The sequence below is a fragment of the Drosophila melanogaster genome, chromosome 2L (assembly GCF_000001215.4).
Source record: "Drosophila melanogaster chromosome 2L".
NCBI lineage: Eukaryota > Metazoa > Arthropoda > Insecta > Diptera > Drosophilidae > Drosophila > Drosophila melanogaster.
In genome coordinates, this window is record NT_033779.5 from 9983623 (window position 1) to 10000000 (window position 16378).

At 43.9% G+C, this 16378-nt stretch overlaps 3 protein-coding genes and 1 long non-coding RNA gene across 9 annotated transcripts in view; 1 reads left to right on the forward strand and 3 right to left on the reverse strand.

Annotated features, from left to right (window-relative positions):
• Nucleotides 1-48: 48 nt before the first annotated feature.
• lncRNA:CR13130 (long non-coding RNA:CR13130) lies at nt 49-1121 on the reverse strand. Its single transcript, NR_124168.1, has 2 exons — nt 864-1121; nt 49-623 (listed from the first exon to the last, which is right to left on the reverse strand). It is a non-coding gene; the product is annotated as a long non-coding RNA:CR13130 (long non-coding RNA).
• bib (big brain) lies at nt 1023-11916 on the forward strand. 2 transcript variants are annotated; one of them, NM_057489.5, is made up of 5 exons: nt 1023-1524; nt 3167-3333; nt 3979-4105; nt 8633-8840; nt 9645-11916. In NM_057489.5, the coding sequence occupies exons 1-5, from the start codon at nt 1328-1330 to the stop codon at nt 11034-11036; spliced, it is 2091 nt and encodes a 696-aa protein (NP_476837.1). In that variant the 5' UTR covers nt 1023-1327; the 3' UTR covers nt 11037-11916. Both variants share the same exon structure in this region, with proteins under 2 accessions (NP_476837.1, NP_001260313.1).
• Nucleotides 11917-11938: 22 nt separating this feature from the next.
• The window catches only part of CG31875 (uncharacterized protein), a 7176-nt gene continuing 2736 nt past the window's right edge, over nt 11939-16378 (reverse strand). For 3 of the 4 annotated variants that reach the window (NM_001201836.2, NM_001259029.2, NM_001201837.2), the window contains one exon: nt 11939-12870. In NM_001201836.2, coding sequence (NP_001188765.1) covers nt 12384-12869 — 486 coding nt within the window. In that variant the 5' untranslated portion in view covers nt 12870 and the 3' untranslated portion in view covers nt 11939-12383. Of the gene's footprint in view, nt 12951-16378 lie in introns of those variants that run through there. The other variant, NM_164884.1, reaches the window with a different exon arrangement.
• Nucleotides 13084-16378, reverse strand: part of SoYb (Sister of Yb) — a 6031-nt gene continuing 2736 nt past the window's right edge. For both annotated transcript variants that reach the window (NM_001259030.2, NM_135491.5), the window contains exons 5-6: nt 15488-16378; nt 13084-15421 (exon numbers count right to left, since the gene is read on the reverse strand). The exon at nt 15488-16378 is cut by the window's right edge and continues 1433 nt beyond it. In NM_001259030.2, coding sequence (NP_001245959.1) covers nt 13310-15421; nt 15488-16378 — 3003 coding nt within the window. In that variant the 3' untranslated portion in view covers nt 13084-13309. The remainder of the gene's footprint in view (nt 15422-15487) is intronic.

The following is a 16378-nucleotide window of genomic DNA, read 5'->3' on the forward strand; positions in this document are numbered from 1 at the left end:
AATGTCATACATACATACATATTAAATCACAAAAAGGCTTCATCTTGTAATCTATAATGGATGTGTTTTAATTTATTATCTTATTATCGATATGTTCGGGAATAAAATATGTATAATTTTATATATACTAACTATTATAGCAACTATATCATAACTATAATTTTCCCTTGGCGAATTCCAGTGTGATGGTCCTGGGATCGAAATCAGTTTTATTTTAATACACCGAGTTAACCACAAAAGTGGCATGCCCAACTCATCTAATGAAAGTTTTTGCCCATTCGGGCAGATTATTTTACATTTCATTAATGTGTCGAAAAAGGGAAATGCTTTCAATGAAAGCTGCTCCCAGGCCCAGCTGCCTGTGTTCCCCATCATCATCATCATCATCCTCATTCTCATCGTCGCAACCATCATCATCATCATCATCTTTGGGTCCCGGGAATCTGGAATCTGTGTTATTGATCAGTGCTGCGCAATTAACTTAGCAACTTATGATTATGATTATGCTGCCGAATGGGTGGTGAGTACGAGGCATTACTCATGTATGGCGGTAAAACCAACAGGTTGACAGGACCTCTGTTTCGTTTCCATTCCGTTCCAATGCACTGAGCATATTTTGGAAACTGTGAAATCAATATATTTGATATTAAATATTATCTTATGAGGTTATTTAATGTATAAAATGTGGCTTTTACTTAGAAGTGTGCAACTAAAAAATTATTTATATAAGTAAGTATAAGTTGTTGGAAATTACTTATACGTTTATATAAGTATATCGTTCAAAATATATATAGGAAAGATAATGATATTAAAACGTTGTTTTTGCTTGCAGATTTCCATCGTTTGCTGCGTGACAAATGCACCTTATTTATTTCTCAGTGCAGGGGTTGCTTATCCACCACTGCGTCGGTGGAGTGGGCAGCTGTTTCGCTGCCGCCGCCGAGCGATAGTGGTGGTGGTGTTGGTGGTGAGTTGTGTTGCAACTTCAACTTGTTCCTGAGGGCCGTGGACGTCGATGTCGGCGAGCAGAAGCAACCTGACTCTGACTCGACTCGGTTATTCGCTCACCACTCGCGCTTGAATACGGACGTGTTTTCGGTTCGAAGTCAAAGTCAAAGTAGAAGGCGAATCACAACGGATCGGTCGAAAGTTCAGAAACTCGTCAATTGACATAAATTGAGTGCAATTTGCAGTGTGCGAAATGTGTGTCTAAGTGAAGCCAATCGACCAGCCAACAATTCGCCAGCTTCGCCGCCTCTTGTCGCGTGTTTCGCTCAATTCAACTACTTAATTAGTAGACATAAACAAATCGTGCTTTGAGTCCGACATGGCCGACGAAAGTCTGCACACCGTGCCCCTGGAGCACAACATAGACTACCACATCGTGACGCTATTCGAGCGCCTGGAGGCGATGCGTAAGGACTCGCACGGCGGTGGCCACGGGGTCAACAATCGCCTGTCCAGCACCCTGCAGGCTCCCAAGCGGAGCATGCAGGCTGAGATTCGCACGCTGGAGTTTTGGAGGTAAGTCAAGCCTGCCCTAGGACAAATACTTATATAGATATACGGGATTAACTATGTTATTTAATGACTGAAATTCGGAAAAACGTCTTTTGCCAAAAACTTGATATTTACAAGCGGCATTTTTGTCATAACTTCGCTAAAACTTCTCATATTGATGAAAGAATAACTGTTTTGAGCAGCTATTTACCAGAGCTATCGAACCCTATCACTTTTTGAAGGATTTAGGAAAATTAATTTTTGGGTGAATTTTCACATTTTTTGTAAGGGGTAACATCATCAAAATTTGAAAAAAAATGGCAAAAAAATTGAATTGTCGTTTTTAAATACAGTTCGATTAGGAATTTAATTGCGAGTTTAACGAGGTATAACATTCAATATTCAGACAACTATTTTAAATGTTCTGATAAAAAAACTGATAATTTTTGTGCAGAAAATTAGAGTAATGATTTGGGAAAAATGTCATTTTTACTAAGATTTTTTTAAGATTTTAAATAAAACCACAATCTGTTGTGTATGATCAAATACTTACAATTAGAGAGGGTAAAACATGATTGTATCTCGTATGCATATTAACTAACCCTTTTTAATCTAAACTAAATCTTCAATCTAAATGGCGGGGTTTTTTTCGCGTGTATATCATCTTCGAACCTTTTGTTTTTGTAGTCATTATCTGCACTTGCTTTCAATTTGCTCAACTTTAGATGGCAATTGTTGGATGTCAGCTGGCTTTGTCTGAACGCTAAGTAATTGAAATCCAAGTGTTCTCCAGACGCACATCATCAAGATAATCGCCAAACTAAACACGGCCAAAGTTTCGAGCACTTTGTGGCCCATACAAGGACCTTTTGCTCAGGGAACTGGCAAATAACAAACATTTCATCACGAGCTGATGGAGTAATTAAATCTTAGCCAGCAGCATGTCGAGCGCTTAAATTCCGGCTAAACTGCGGGACCCTTTTGTCTCAAGTCCTCCGACTGACCATTTAAAATGAAAAACTTGAACTTAGTGGGGAGCAGAGAACTTAGGCAGAAGTTGAGATACATATTTAGTTCCAATTAAAGTGAAGTGCCGCTGCCAAATTAAACAGCTGAATACATGATTTTATGGAAATTCATAAAGCCCTCGATTTGTTTGCATTTTCGTTATCGTGCAGCGGACTCTGCGCTTTTTAGCTTAATGTGAATCAACTGAATTCGGCAGCATTGCAGCTGCTCATCAGAACGCTTCCCCTAGAGCTCCCCCATCCGCTCCAGAACCCACTCGCAGTCCCTCCAGCTCCTCCTCAGCCTGCCCACCCGCCCCCTGCTTAATTGTCACTCCACGACTTGAGGGCAACAAAAAAGAGCTTTGTGTGCAACTTGATTTGTGCCGTACAGTAGATACCAGCTAACTTGGAAAAGTCTAGGGCTGCACGACAAAAACTTTGAAACGGATTTCATTTGATTTCAGTATGAATCCTTTGGCTCAACACGCTTAGCCTTACTATACTTAAGCGCTGAAATATATGTTTATGCAACCAATATTCACTGTACTGTACACATTCCACATGCAGTCGGTGGAGCCACATGCAAACCAAACCCAGTTGCGGAACCATGCTAACCCCGGGCTCGTTCGCCTTCTTCCATTCCTCTTCCATTCCAGATCCATCATCAGCGAGTGTCTGGCCTCCTTCATGTACGTGTTCATCGTCTGCGGTGCCGCCGCTGGCGTCGGAGTGGGGGCCAGTGTGTCGTCCGTGCTTTTGGCCACGGCTCTGGCCTCCGGCCTGGCGATGGCTACACTGACGCAGTGCTTCCTCCACATCTCGGGTAAGTCGAAGGAGACAATAAACAAGCGCAAAAACATCAACAGAATGGGGCGACAAGTGTCTCTTTTCGGGTTGCCCATTGGAATTGCGTGGGAAACTGCCGTTTTCAAGGGAGCCCCATGACCATAACCAGCCAGCACACGGAACCCCCTTTTTTTTTGTTTGCTATACTTTCGAGAAGGCAATGCACTCGGTGCGGCTCCACCTACTCCAGCTCCTTGGAATCTTATCGCCCCCGGGCCAAGTTCCACCACTTCTTTCTTTTTCCCTTATTCCCTTGCATTTATTCTGGTATTTATGTATTTGTTCATTTGCGTTGACATTCAAGGCAATTAAATGTCTTTACAAGTAAAAAAAGAAAAAGAGAATGAAAACAGACCAAAGACCAAAGTAATGTAGTTGGGACCCCATCGTGAAAAGCGTCTTGAAACATGTGTTCTTGATTTTCCTGCAACTCCCCCATTTTGTGTTGGCTTGCAATTCCCCGCCTTTTCACAGCCAATTGGTTGTGCATTAAGTTATGATGTTGTTCTATACGAAATGCCTTCCGAAGAAGTGTCAAATTGATATTAAATGTTGCTCCCCTTTGGGTGGCCACCACCAGAGATTGACGTCAGTATCTAAAGATATGCTTTCCCCTTCATAGGCGCCCACATCAATCCCGCCGTAACCCTGGCTCTATGCGTAGTGCGATCCATATCTCCGATCCGGGCTGCCATGTACATAACCGCACAATGTGGCGGAGGAATCGCCGGAGCTGCTCTGCTTTATGGGTAAGTTTTTTCGTATTTATTAAGTTACACATATCTTAAGTAGACAAATCATTGGTTTGAAAACAAGTAAGCCAAAATCATAAATAAACATTGCCCAATAAATGGAGTTTAAAGCGATATCCTTTTGAAAAGCCTCACATGAATAATTTAACCAATTGATTGAGCAAAGCCATTGATAGTCGAGGCTATCTATTATGCACATCAAATCCCCGCATTAAAAGCCTTATGTTGTCGCATACAGCACGCCAAACTCAATTGAACAGGAATTCATTTTAAATTTTCGGTGTGCAAGAGTGTATTTAAATCTGTGTATATTTGCACGCCTGACCACAGCAATTGCTGCATTATGCGAAGGACATCGTGCATCCTGCGTGTGGAATTGCCCAAAAGCAAACTGAAGAGTCTCAAATTAAATCCAACAGGCTGTCCAAAGAACCTAGTCGTAAATCAAAAGATTGTGGGACAGGCACGGGGAGAGAGGACAGAGGGATACTAGGATAAATCGGATAGAGACAGATGAAACGCACTTTTGGGCGATGACTGTACAACAAGGACTCACGACAGGAAGCGTGAAATGCGTAGAAATGGGGAATCCTACAAAAGAAATGTGCAGGTAACCTAGGACGAACACACACATACACATGCATATGCACAATCACCTGCAGGAAAAAGGACGCAGGTAGGCTAGGATTCTCTATCTGGCGAAGAAACATCTGCCCCTATGCTCAGATGTTTGCGTAGTGATTTCCCGCTTCGAAAATGAAATTTCTTTGTGATGCCTAGATAAAGGACCCTCTAGGCCAAGGATCTACACGCACACCAGCTAGCCAAAAATCTGTCTGCCTGTCACGGTTTTTCCTTTGTGTAACCAAAAATCGCAGGACGAAGGACGAACGAAACGGGAAAGAGGAGTATATATGTATATATATCTGCGCATGCGCACCATTTTTCAAATGTCGCTCCAGTTTTTTGTTGTGCGTTGAACTCCTTTTGGCAGCAATGTTAATGTTAATGCCTCTTCCCGATTGTCTGCTCGACATCTGTTTCGACCCTCGAAGAGAAGCCTCTTTTTAAGTGCGTTGGCATCTTTACTTTCTACAGATCCGATCCAAGAATCAGGAGGCGGAGAAAGGGACGAGGAGAAACATGTTTCAGCTGCTGCGATCAGGTTCGGGGTTTTTTTTCTTTCTTTCTACTCCTCCGATATGGATTTCTTAGGGTCCAACGAGTTCATCGAGTGTTTTAGTTGGAACATATGTTTACCTAAAAAAAAGGAGATTGGGGGAACCGCTCAGCTCCTTCCCCACAGCTGCCTGTGTGTGCTGATTAATTGGTTTAGATTCAGCCCATATAGCATATATATGTAGGTTATAGCTGCGCCTGGCGATTTCTCCGAAATCGTCGTGATTTTATGAAGGGTGTTAAACTTAATTTATCCATGATTTTCTTAAGCTTTGAGCCAGTAACCCTTACACATAACCATATAATAAGCAACTTTAGTTGGGATTAGCAAGGGATTTATAGCTTATATAGTAAAGATAAAAGATTCTATGTAGAATGTTTGGAATGCAGGAAAACGATTAGTTCCCTCGCTGCCAACAATGTGTGACAAAGAGCATTTTTAAAAAATCTAGGGGCAAGACACCCACTCTCCAAGGACCTGCCACTTCAGCTGCTCCTCCACTGGCTTCTCCACTTTTCCGCTGTCACATGTCACTTGGCACTTACCCTAATTGCGATGCAAATGCCACATGTGGCCAAGTGGCTAAAAAAAAGTACCACAGAGCTAAAACCGAGTATGAACTTCATTATCTTATGTTAAACAAAGAGCGATTGAAGAAACATTTGTGTACTTGGAATGGGTAATATGCGGGGGCGGGGGAAACGAACCTGAGTATCGATATCCGGCTCAGGAATATTTGAATAGTCTTTAGCTGCTCCTCGAATTTCAATGATTTCTTCCCGTTCTCAATTCATATTATTATTATTATTATGGCCTTTTTTTGGTGGTACGAAGAACGCACGCCGAGCACGTTCCAAAAATGCGAGTAGCCTTTGAAAATGTGGAAAGATAAAAATCAGGTAGAGGCCGCCGCCAAAGGCAGCGGGGCAGCCAAGCAATGCAAAGAAACCAGAAAGCAGAAGAACATAATTAACATTTCCCTTTCGGATGGGCCTTTGTGCCCAGGTTCTCCTGGCACTGCCGGCTACTCCAGGCTACTGCGCCTGCGCAGGATGCGTGGTGCGGAAACTTGAAATCAAACACGTGTCCGCTTCTGCGATCTGGTTGGTCATTCGAGGAGCAGCTGGAAAAAAAAAGTGATCGGTGAACACCTGCTGCCCGAAAACAGAAAATTACTGTTGCCGAGGATGCACGACGAATGGAACGGAGAACAGGATTTCAAAACGAACAAATTTAAATTTCAAGCAGCTAACTGCAACAAAGCGAACTGGACAACTCAACAAAAAAAGAGAGTGAGATCTGTACCTGCACTGAGAGAAAATCAATGGTCATTACTTAGGGTCAATGATTTGCCATCATATTATTTAAAGTCGCTCTAGGATTAATCACATTACATTTATGATGGCTGATTTATATTCTATAATAATATCTGAATAAGATTTTTTTATTTTCTCAAGGCAAAATCAGAAACCCTAACTTTCTATTCTTCTTGTGTGCCTCGTCGATTTGCATCTAGCATGGAAATGCACTTCCTGCCGTTGAAGGGATGGTTTTTAGAAATCGAAATCGTAATCAATTCGTGTCACATGGGCAATTCAATTACTAAATCCGTTTGCCAGTGGATTCCGTTCCCCTTTCTTTATTTGCTACTACTCACTACTACGGCAGGCTTATCGCACTTGGCTTGGAAATAGCATCCTGCCAGTGTTTCCGGTTGCCTGCACTTGGTGGCCCCCGCATCCTCACCACCATCCTCATCAACAATGCTGCACAGGTGGTCCAGTTATAGAGTTATGTTGCCGGCATTCAGAAAAAACACCTGGAAAGCGGGGTCAAAAGTAGTGCATTTAAAATGAACTTTTTATATGGGATGAACTCAAGGAAGCAGGATCAATCCTCATTGTTTCTACAAATCGAAAGTTATAGGTATGATGAGTTCTGATTATTGTTTAATTTCAGTGGTTCTAAAAATACATCTAAAGCATGAAGAGTCTCTAGTTAACTTAGATTTAAGACAAGTGCGAAGCTACTACATGTAGTAACTTCATTTGGCGGTCGCATCGGGAATTCAAGTGCTCCATTCCCAGTCCCTGGCAACCCAATGAGCTTGGAAGCCAGCCACAAGCCAAAAAGACCGAAAAGCAAACGCAACCAAACCAGGAGCATTGCAAATGGCACATGGCAATCCGCAGCTCACAGTTTGCAGTTCGCAATCCGCAATTCGCCTTTCACCCGGATACGCGGTGGCCACCAGTGCGAGAAAATGGGCAATGAGTCGACTTCGCTTGGGGATAGGGATGAGGATAACGATTCCGGTTCACAGTTCAAGTTTGCAGTTCGGCTGCCACTTGTTTCTTTTGGCACTTTTTTTTTGTATTCCGCAAACAATTTGCGCAGGAAGAGCAGCTGAAAGCCGCCCAACATTCTGCCATTTCCGGCTACTTAGTTGCTTCCTCCCCAGCGCTAACAGCTGAGTGTTTGTTTATCCCCGTGGATGAGTGCCTGTTGGCCACTCGTGCCATGTGAAATTAGCACTCTATGGATTTATGAGCAAACAAGGGTCACTTTCTATTCCAAACCAACCGAACATATCGTTTCGAAGCGATCAAATTTTAATCAAGACTTGGGAGCAACTGTGCCCAGGAATTTCGTAAGGCAGTCGAGGATTAAGTCCTACTAATCCGTTGCTGCCACAGAGCTGGTGAACCTTACGCCCACCACAACTCACCTCAATCCGCAGTGCAGCCGGAACTTGCAGCAATTTCCTATTTGCTGAAGTACTTTTAAGTGCATTCCGAAAGCACTTATTTCCGGATTTTCAAAGTGGGCGGATTCGGTGTGGTAAAGGATTGCGGTATGTCTATATAAATACCCACTCTGCTCCGCATTGCAAAATGTTATCTCACGGAGATTCCTGTGACAACAATCAACTTCTGGAAAGCCATAATATATGGTGCCCTCGAGGAACTTTGCATCTGCATTCGGGAAACAAATTATCCGGCAGTTTCAAATCGCAAGGATTCAAACTCATCTGGCCCAAAAGGTGCTCAACAACTTTGGTAATTGAAACTTTGACAAGCTAAATGATGTTGAGGCAGTTGCCGGGTAGCGCAGATTAATGGAATTGACTTTGGCGGGGTGTGGATGGTTTGGAGGGTTGATTGCCGAACTGTCAGGACGATAAATAATAAATTAAACAAATTGTCATCGGCGTTTAGCTACGAAAACTTTGTGCTCCGATATCGAAATGGTGCGGTTTTTGTACAAGCAACTTGCAACTATAAATATTTATATACTCTATATACTATATACTTATAACTCCTTTCCTTTCATTTATTTTACAGCGTAACTGTGCCTGGTTACCAGGGGAATCTGCAGGCCGCCATCTCACATAGCGCTGCTCTGGCCGCCTGGGAAAGATTCGGTGTGGAATTCATCCTCACCTTTCTGGTGGTTCTGTGCTATTTCGTATCCACGGATCCCATGAAGAAGTTCATGGGCAATTCGGCCGCCTCGATTGGATGTGCTTACAGCGCCTGCTGCTTTGTGTCGGTAAGTTGACTTCCCCCCTCTCCCCAACTCCAATCTCGCAACCCAGGAATGCCGGTCAGAAATCAGAAATCAGCTAAATGAAAACCAGAACCCGCCAAAACCGAAAACGAGCCGAAAACAAACAACTGAAACGCACCTGCCGACTGTGACGCTGTCATTTTGATGTTGGTGCAAAATCGCAGCATGACAACGGACGAGCTGGTATCAACTGGGTAAACTCAGGTAGAGACTATCCCACAATCGTGGGACGCTGGAAGGTCGAGCTGCTGGGTTGCAGGAGATAATTAATTTAGCAAAGGAACTCCGTGGACGGAGCTGCATTGCTGGCATAACGGACGGACAGACAGACGATGGCGACATCCAAAGAGGATGCCATCACACGGCCAAGTTTTCGAATGGGGAACCGATTAAAGTCAAGTTAATATCGACGCAGGATTGAATTACGATTAAGGAAAATCATGGATAAAGCGGAGTTTAATGTCCTTAGGGTTCCACGAGTATGCTATACAATGCCCACTTTAAATTCCTTTGAACTCCTCAAGGATCATTTAAATTAAGTTATTTCATACTTAACTCTTCGACTTAGAAACTGCTGCGAACTTCTTAAACTCTTCAAATTGTTTAAACAGTTTACTCCCCGCTTTGTTTGCCAACTTCTTTCACAAGTATCCTTTGATGAAGAATATTCCCAGCTAGAAGTTGACACAAACGACATTGACTGGCTGACTTGTGCAGGCCGTGAAGTACTTTCCTTGCTTGGCAGATGTCTAACCAAATCCTTCCTCCTCCCTCTTCTCCTTGCAGATGCCGTACCTGAATCCAGCCCGCTCCCTGGGTCCTTCGTTTGTGCTTAACAAATGGGACAGCCATTGGGTGTACTGGTTCGGACCACTGGTGGGCGGCATGGCCTCTGGCCTGGTGTACGAGTACATCTTCAACTCGCGCAACCGCAACCTGCGCCACAACAAGGGCAGCATCGACAACGATTCCAGTTCGATTCACTCGGAGGACGAACTGAACTACGACATGGATATGGAGAAGCCCAACAAGTATCAGCAGTCGCAGGGCACCTACCCGCGTGGCCAGTCCAATGGCAATGGCGGAGGACAGGCGGCCGGAAATGGTCAGCACCAAGCTGCCAACATGGGCCAGATGCCGGGCGTAGTGGCCAATGCCGGTCAGGGCAATTACTGCCAGAATCTGTACACTGCTCCGCCGCTCTCCTCGAAGTACGATCAGCAGCAGGAACCTCTGTACGGTGGAACCCGCTCACTGTACTGCCGTTCGCCCACTCTGACCAGAAGCAACCTGAATCGCTCGCAATCTGTGTACGCCAAGAGCAACACGGCCATCAATCGAGACATTGTGCCGCGTCCAGGTCCTCTGGTGCCCGCCCAGAGTCTTTATCCCATGCGCACCCAGCAGCAGCAGCAACAGCAACAACAGCAACAGCAACAAGTGGCACCCGCACCTCAATCTTCCCATTTACAGAACCAAAATGTCCAGAATCAGATGCAGCAGCGCAGCGAGAGCATCTACGGAATGAGGGGCTCCATGCGCGGACAGCAGCAGCCAATCCAGCAGCAACAACAACAGCAGCAGCAGCAGCAGCTTCAGCAACAACAGCCCAACATGGGAGTGCAGCAGCAACAGATGCAGCCTCCGCCACAGATGATGTCCGATCCTCAGCAGCAGCCGCAGGGCTTCCAGCCAGTCTACGGCACACGCACAAATCCGACGCCGATGGACGGAAATCACAAGTATGACCGACGTGACCCGCAGCAAATGTACGGCGTGACGGGACCAAGGAATCGCGGACAGTCGGCGCAGTCGGACGACAGCTCCTATGGCTCATATCACGGCTCGGCTGTCACGCCGCCAGCTCGTCATCCCAGCGTGGAGCCATCACCTCCGCCACCGCCCATGCTGATGTATGCCCCGCCCCCACAGCCGAATGCAGCCCACCCGCAACCCATTCGCACGCAGTCGGAGCGAAAAGTTAGTGCTCCAGTTGTGGTATCCCAGCCGGCAGCGTGCGCCGTGACCTACACAACCTCGCAAGGATCAGCGGTGACAGCCCAACAGCAGCAACAACAACAGCAGCAGCAGCAGCAACAACAGCAGCAGCAGCAGCAACAGATGATGATGCAACAACAGCAGCAACATTATGGAATGCTGCCGCTGAGGCCCAACTGAAAGCGGCTGTCATGGGGTCCGGTGACAACGCCGCCGCCAGGGATCCACGCCCTCGCCCTCCAGCCCGGAGGCACCATGACCCTGCACCGCTGCAGCCTAGCCAAGCAGAGCAGTTTGTTTTAGTCGTAGTCGTACGTAGTAGCATTCGGGCATCGCATCCAAAGGAAATGTACACAAGTCTCAGCCCCATATAGTCTAGCATAGTCCTAGTTTAGATAGACGCAGCATAGCCACATTGTATTAATTGAGAGTCAACGCGACGAGGAACTCACACCTAGCAGCAGACAACGACGATGCGATCTAGCAAAGATCATGTACGCTTAAGGAACTAATAAGGGTTATCATTCACCGAAGGCTAGACTAAACGAGTGATCTAGATGATCTAGACTGAAAGACAGGTGCATTTAACTAAGCTACTTCCCTTAAGTTTTGTTCAACTCTTCCAATATTAATTTTGTCAAAAGAAACTTACCTTTTTTTAAAACAGCCTTTTGTTGCAACTCTTATTTGTTTTGGCAAATCATTTGGTTATTCATGTTTCTTGTAAATGCAAAACTAGACTGAACTTACCTAAAGCATTTTGTACGTTATATTTCAAAGTTCATACATATATGTATATGTACTCTTCCCATTTTCCGCGGACATTCAAAGATTTTCGTTTACTTTTCGATTTTAATTTGTATATAGTCCATATAGACGTAAGCTATTCATGTAAATCTTACAACCCTAGGATCGGAAGTCGATACAAATATATGTATATGCTTACTTATTAAAATAGTTGTATTTTCTTAGTGATAAACCCGTTTGCTAATAGTTGTTAGAGCCTAAGAGAACAGCGCAAATATATTGTGTATCAAAATAAAGACAAGTTCATCCAAACAAAGAAAGAGTTACGTTCTTATATTATTTTACCAAAAAACTGTAAAATGTGTATATTTTATTATACAGAGGTGGTCAAAAGTATTTACACAACATGCTTTCTTTTCATTTGTCAACTAAATATGCGTTTTTGGTTGGCATCAACAGTTGATATAATTGTTATATTATCATTTAATTATGAATACTGAGAATCCTACCTACTATTCAAGGCCTTTTTTATGAAGTTGATAGTCTTATTTCAATATGACCTTGAATACATTTAAATACCTATTATTTTGTGTGGTTTTTTTGAACACGTGAATTTTTAGAAAAATACAAATAACACTTAAAGCATTTTACGTTGAATAGATAGTGATTAATATCAATCGTTGGTCAATGAATAGCTTGAATACTATCATAATCCAAATAACCATGCGCTTGGAAGATACAGTCCATGTGGGATTAATTCACGAATGCCGATTCAAAGCATCATCTATGGATGGCCTGTTGGTCATCTGTCTCCAACGCCGAGGACATGAAGGAGAAGTACAGTCGAAGCTCGGCCAGAGGAAAGTGGGGTAGCTCCTTTCGTACCTTTGCGAAGTCGGTGCCGTATTGCTCGAAGGCCTTGGTAAGACGGATGAGATCCTCGGCCTTCCAGCGATGGTAGCGACATCCTCGAGCTGTCTCAGTCTTCTCCAGACGTCGATGTGCCAGGGGCAGGTCGTATCCGTGACGCCGCAGGATGAACAGCGCCTGCTCCTCCTCGATATCATAGAGACTGGCCGCATAGTCAAGGTATTCGCGAACAGCCTTGTCATCTTGGTCCTGCAGTTGCGGCGACCACAGGATCGAGGCTCGATGTTGCAGCTGCTGCAAATCCTGTTCCCGCTTCCACGGCGGCACAAAATCCGGCAAGGTGGCTGCCTGTTTTCGCCAGTAATGTATGTCTCGTTTCTCCTTGCGTGCCGACATCCTTCGTTCAAAACAAAAAGAAAAAAATAAATAATCTACATGAAGATAGCACCGTGGGCAAAAAATCCAGTGTTGTGTTTTGACGTCTAGTTTCAGTGTTGACTACACTTACGAAGAAAATATCCCATAGAATATAGGAAATATAATAAATGGATCGGGTCACTGTCTAAATTCTAAAATTATAAACTCATTCAAAAAATAAACATAATATTTTGTTGTATGAATTTTAATTTATCTCAAAACCTATCGGCACAGAATTTAAATTATCACTTATAACATTGGGTTCCTTAATTTACCTACATAACCCATTCCTGGGTTTACCTAAGATCAAATTGACAATACAAACTCAAATAGTAACTGAAACTTAACTCGTAGAGAAATTTAGTTTGGTTTTTAAAGTGAACTTAGAAAGCAAAGTAATTGACAACCCTAAAATGCTGTTAATCTTCATATAGGTTCGAGTCCATTTCGCAGTATTCCACCCCTGGCTCGATGAAGTCCTCTGGGGTGGAACTGAACTCACTGCTCTCAGAATCGGAGTAGCTCTTTGTTTTCTTGTGCGTCAAGTACCCTTCCCAAAGGACCAAACCAAATGATGGTGGAGGTCCATGGGAACGCTCCGAATCGTAGATCAGCCAGTGAGCATGTTTTTGAACATAGAGCGAGTTGAGAAGAGTTGGCCAGTGGAAGAGTAGACCCACCTTGGTCAATTTGATATGTAGGTAATAACCGTGTTGCTTCACCGAGTCGATCCTCACCTCTCCCAGCAGATTTAGGATAAATCGTTGTGGAGGTGTCGTCTCATTAACCTTGTATTCTAATGTATTTCCATCTAGACCAAGCTTATACTCCAACATCTGTTGTTCAACAACAAGTTCGATATGGGTTAGTGTCTGGTGCCATTTAACCATAGGATATACTGATTCCCTAGATTTTGTTGCGCAGTTTAGGTACTGTAGAAAAAGTTCCTTTGGAGGATCTTGGGGACCAACCACTATCGTTTTATCTTGTTTTAAAGAATTGGTAGAGGAGGATATTTCATGATGGATTGACTGAGTCTCATCTTCATGTACTATGTTTTTTATGAATTCTTGTGTATTCTTTTTCTTTGTCGGACTTTTAGTGTTAAGCTCGTGAATCAAAGTGTTTATTAAGGCAGTGGAACTGTCTAGTGGTGAAGCGTCTTGGACGTGTTCTATCTCCACGGATTTGTTAAAATCATTTAATTCGTCAATTTTATTTTGAACTTTATCTGACACGTGCTTTCTTTCCTCCAGAGTTTCATTGCTATTGGGTGATGCTATTATTAAGGGAGTTTCAACCGGATTGAGGTCTTCTTCTTTTCCCGAAGAACACGTCGCTTGTTTGTTTTGCAGAGAAGTTATTTTGCTGTCACGATTATCCAAATCAGTTGAGCTACATACAATGTTTTCTTTGTTGGCTCTTAGTTCTTCCATTTCTTGTTTCCATTGTTCATGGATTGCTCGGAGCTCTAGGATGCTTGTGCTGTCAATTTTGGCGAATCCTTGTCGGAGCAGTTCCTTGCGCAAAAACGTTTTGTAGACACTCGTCAGCATTGTTGGGCACTCCTCTATCAAAGCTATTTCCTTGACGTAGGCCACATCCAGAACTCCAAAATCGACGGTTATTTGCATGATCTCTTCGTTGATGTCAGCAAACCTGTCCTGCACCCATTGAATGGAATCCGTTGACCACATCCCACCTTGTCCTGATCCAGCCAATCCCGACAAACGAATATCCATAGCCAGTTGTTGCAGGTCTCTAAACTGCTCCGGACACTCCAGCAGCTGACTGGCCTTGACCTGCAGTAGCTCAGTTCCATAATCCATCAACTGAACAGTGACTTGAGGTCTGGCAGGATTGTCAACAATCCTAACCCGGCTTAAAAGTTCCTTATGTTGCACAAAGCACACATCGTTTATTTTGCACGGGTTGTGTACCTTTCGTGGCACACCGAAGCTCATCTTGAAGACTAATGTCGATGGATATGAAGGATAAGGCACATCGATCCAAATGGTTGAGTCTTTGGACTTATACTTCATGGGCATGACAGCCATATGAGCGGGGTCATAGGCTTTGAGGAACTTGCAACGAATCAGGGTACCCGGTTGGAGGAGAGGATTTCCAATCTTCGGAAGATCAGTCTTAAGAAAGTGATGGCGCTTGTTGCACTGGTTTCGATTGCAATTACCATTACTCAGTTTGTATGGGCAGTAGGGAAGAGTGTTATCCAATTGCTGCTCACTGTCGGGCATAGACTGGGTGGTCAAACCGTGATCCTGCAAGAACTTCATGATACGAGGCCATTCCTTGGCGTTATTCTCATCCATCAATATGTAAGTAATTAAATCTTGCCCTCTTCCAATTGGCTTTGTGAATAAATTCCGGATGTTGTCTGCCATTGTGTGGAATCGCCTCGAAAATCTTAACCACGATTCCGGGAGACTAAAATGGATAAGCAGCTGAATGTTTCTCACTGGCAACTGTTTCCGGACCTGGCTATCGTCGACAAGCATCAACCGATTAGGGCTCTGAAAGAGTTTGGTCGAATTTTTGGATTAATATTTTAGCCAATATGTTCTGTATTGATTTTGTACCTGATTTTGTGCTTTTGAAATATCCACACATTGAAGTCCGGCTTCTATTAAGATCGCACTTAGTTCTTCCAGCTCCATCTGATTTTTGCAGTAGATCAATGTGCGCTTTTTCGAACCATCCTGTTCTGCCAGGATATCGAGAAGCTGCCGTGCCTTCAAAGCGGAACTGCGAAGAGTTACATTAAATTTGAGACCTCCGTAAAGGGCGGCCTCTAAGAAGTCCCCAAATAGTATCAATGGCTTCGTTGTACGATTTAAAAGCTTCTGAAATCTCTCGGAGTGCCATTGTTGAGCTACGAGAACTAACTGCTTTGATAGGCCACCGATGCTATTAACTTTCTGAAACACTTCCTTCAGGAGTTCCGCGTTATCCAGTCGCTTGCGATCGTAATCATCGAAGATTATGAACTCTAATCTAGTTGGATTTACTAATGGCAATTCGTTGGACAATATATTGTTTAAGTGCGCCAATGTTGTCACTAAAACACCGCACGAATTGAGTAGCATCATGTACACATCCATCATGGAATGAGCATGTGTATTGACCACCTTAAGATTTTGGGTATTAAAATCTTTCATTAGGAATTCGCAATGGGAAGCCAACTTCTTGGCGTTCTCTACAGAATCCACTATCAGTATGGCCAGTGGACCCGGTGCAATCCGAGTATCGAGGTTTGAAGTTACATTTTCAAAGGAGCTCAAAACTGAAGAGCAAATCACAGGAAGATAGCTCCAAGAGCGACCCGTTCCGGAGGGATTGACCAGCACCAGGGATCCGCGGTTCACGAGATGCGGCCAGGCGTAAATTTGAGTGGGCAAAGGTGTTTGGAAGTTTAAGTCATCCATGGCGTTCAGGATAGTATTGCCCAAAGGTAACTCCTTGTAACTAGT

Excerpts from the sequence above, each read along its gene's own strand:
- bib (NM_057489.5), top strand. The coding sequence starts at position 1,328 with ATGGCCGACGAAAGTCTGCACACCGTGCCCCTGGAGCACAACATAGAC. Across the intron at positions 3,334-3,978 it reads GTGCTTCCTCCACATCTCGG|GCGCCCACATCAATCCCGCC; the intron begins GTAAGTCGAAGG and ends TCCCCTTCATAG. Across the intron at positions 8,841-9,644 it reads GCGCCTGCTGCTTTGTGTCG|ATGCCGTACCTGAATCCAGC; the intron begins GTAAGTTGACTT and ends TTCTCCTTGCAG.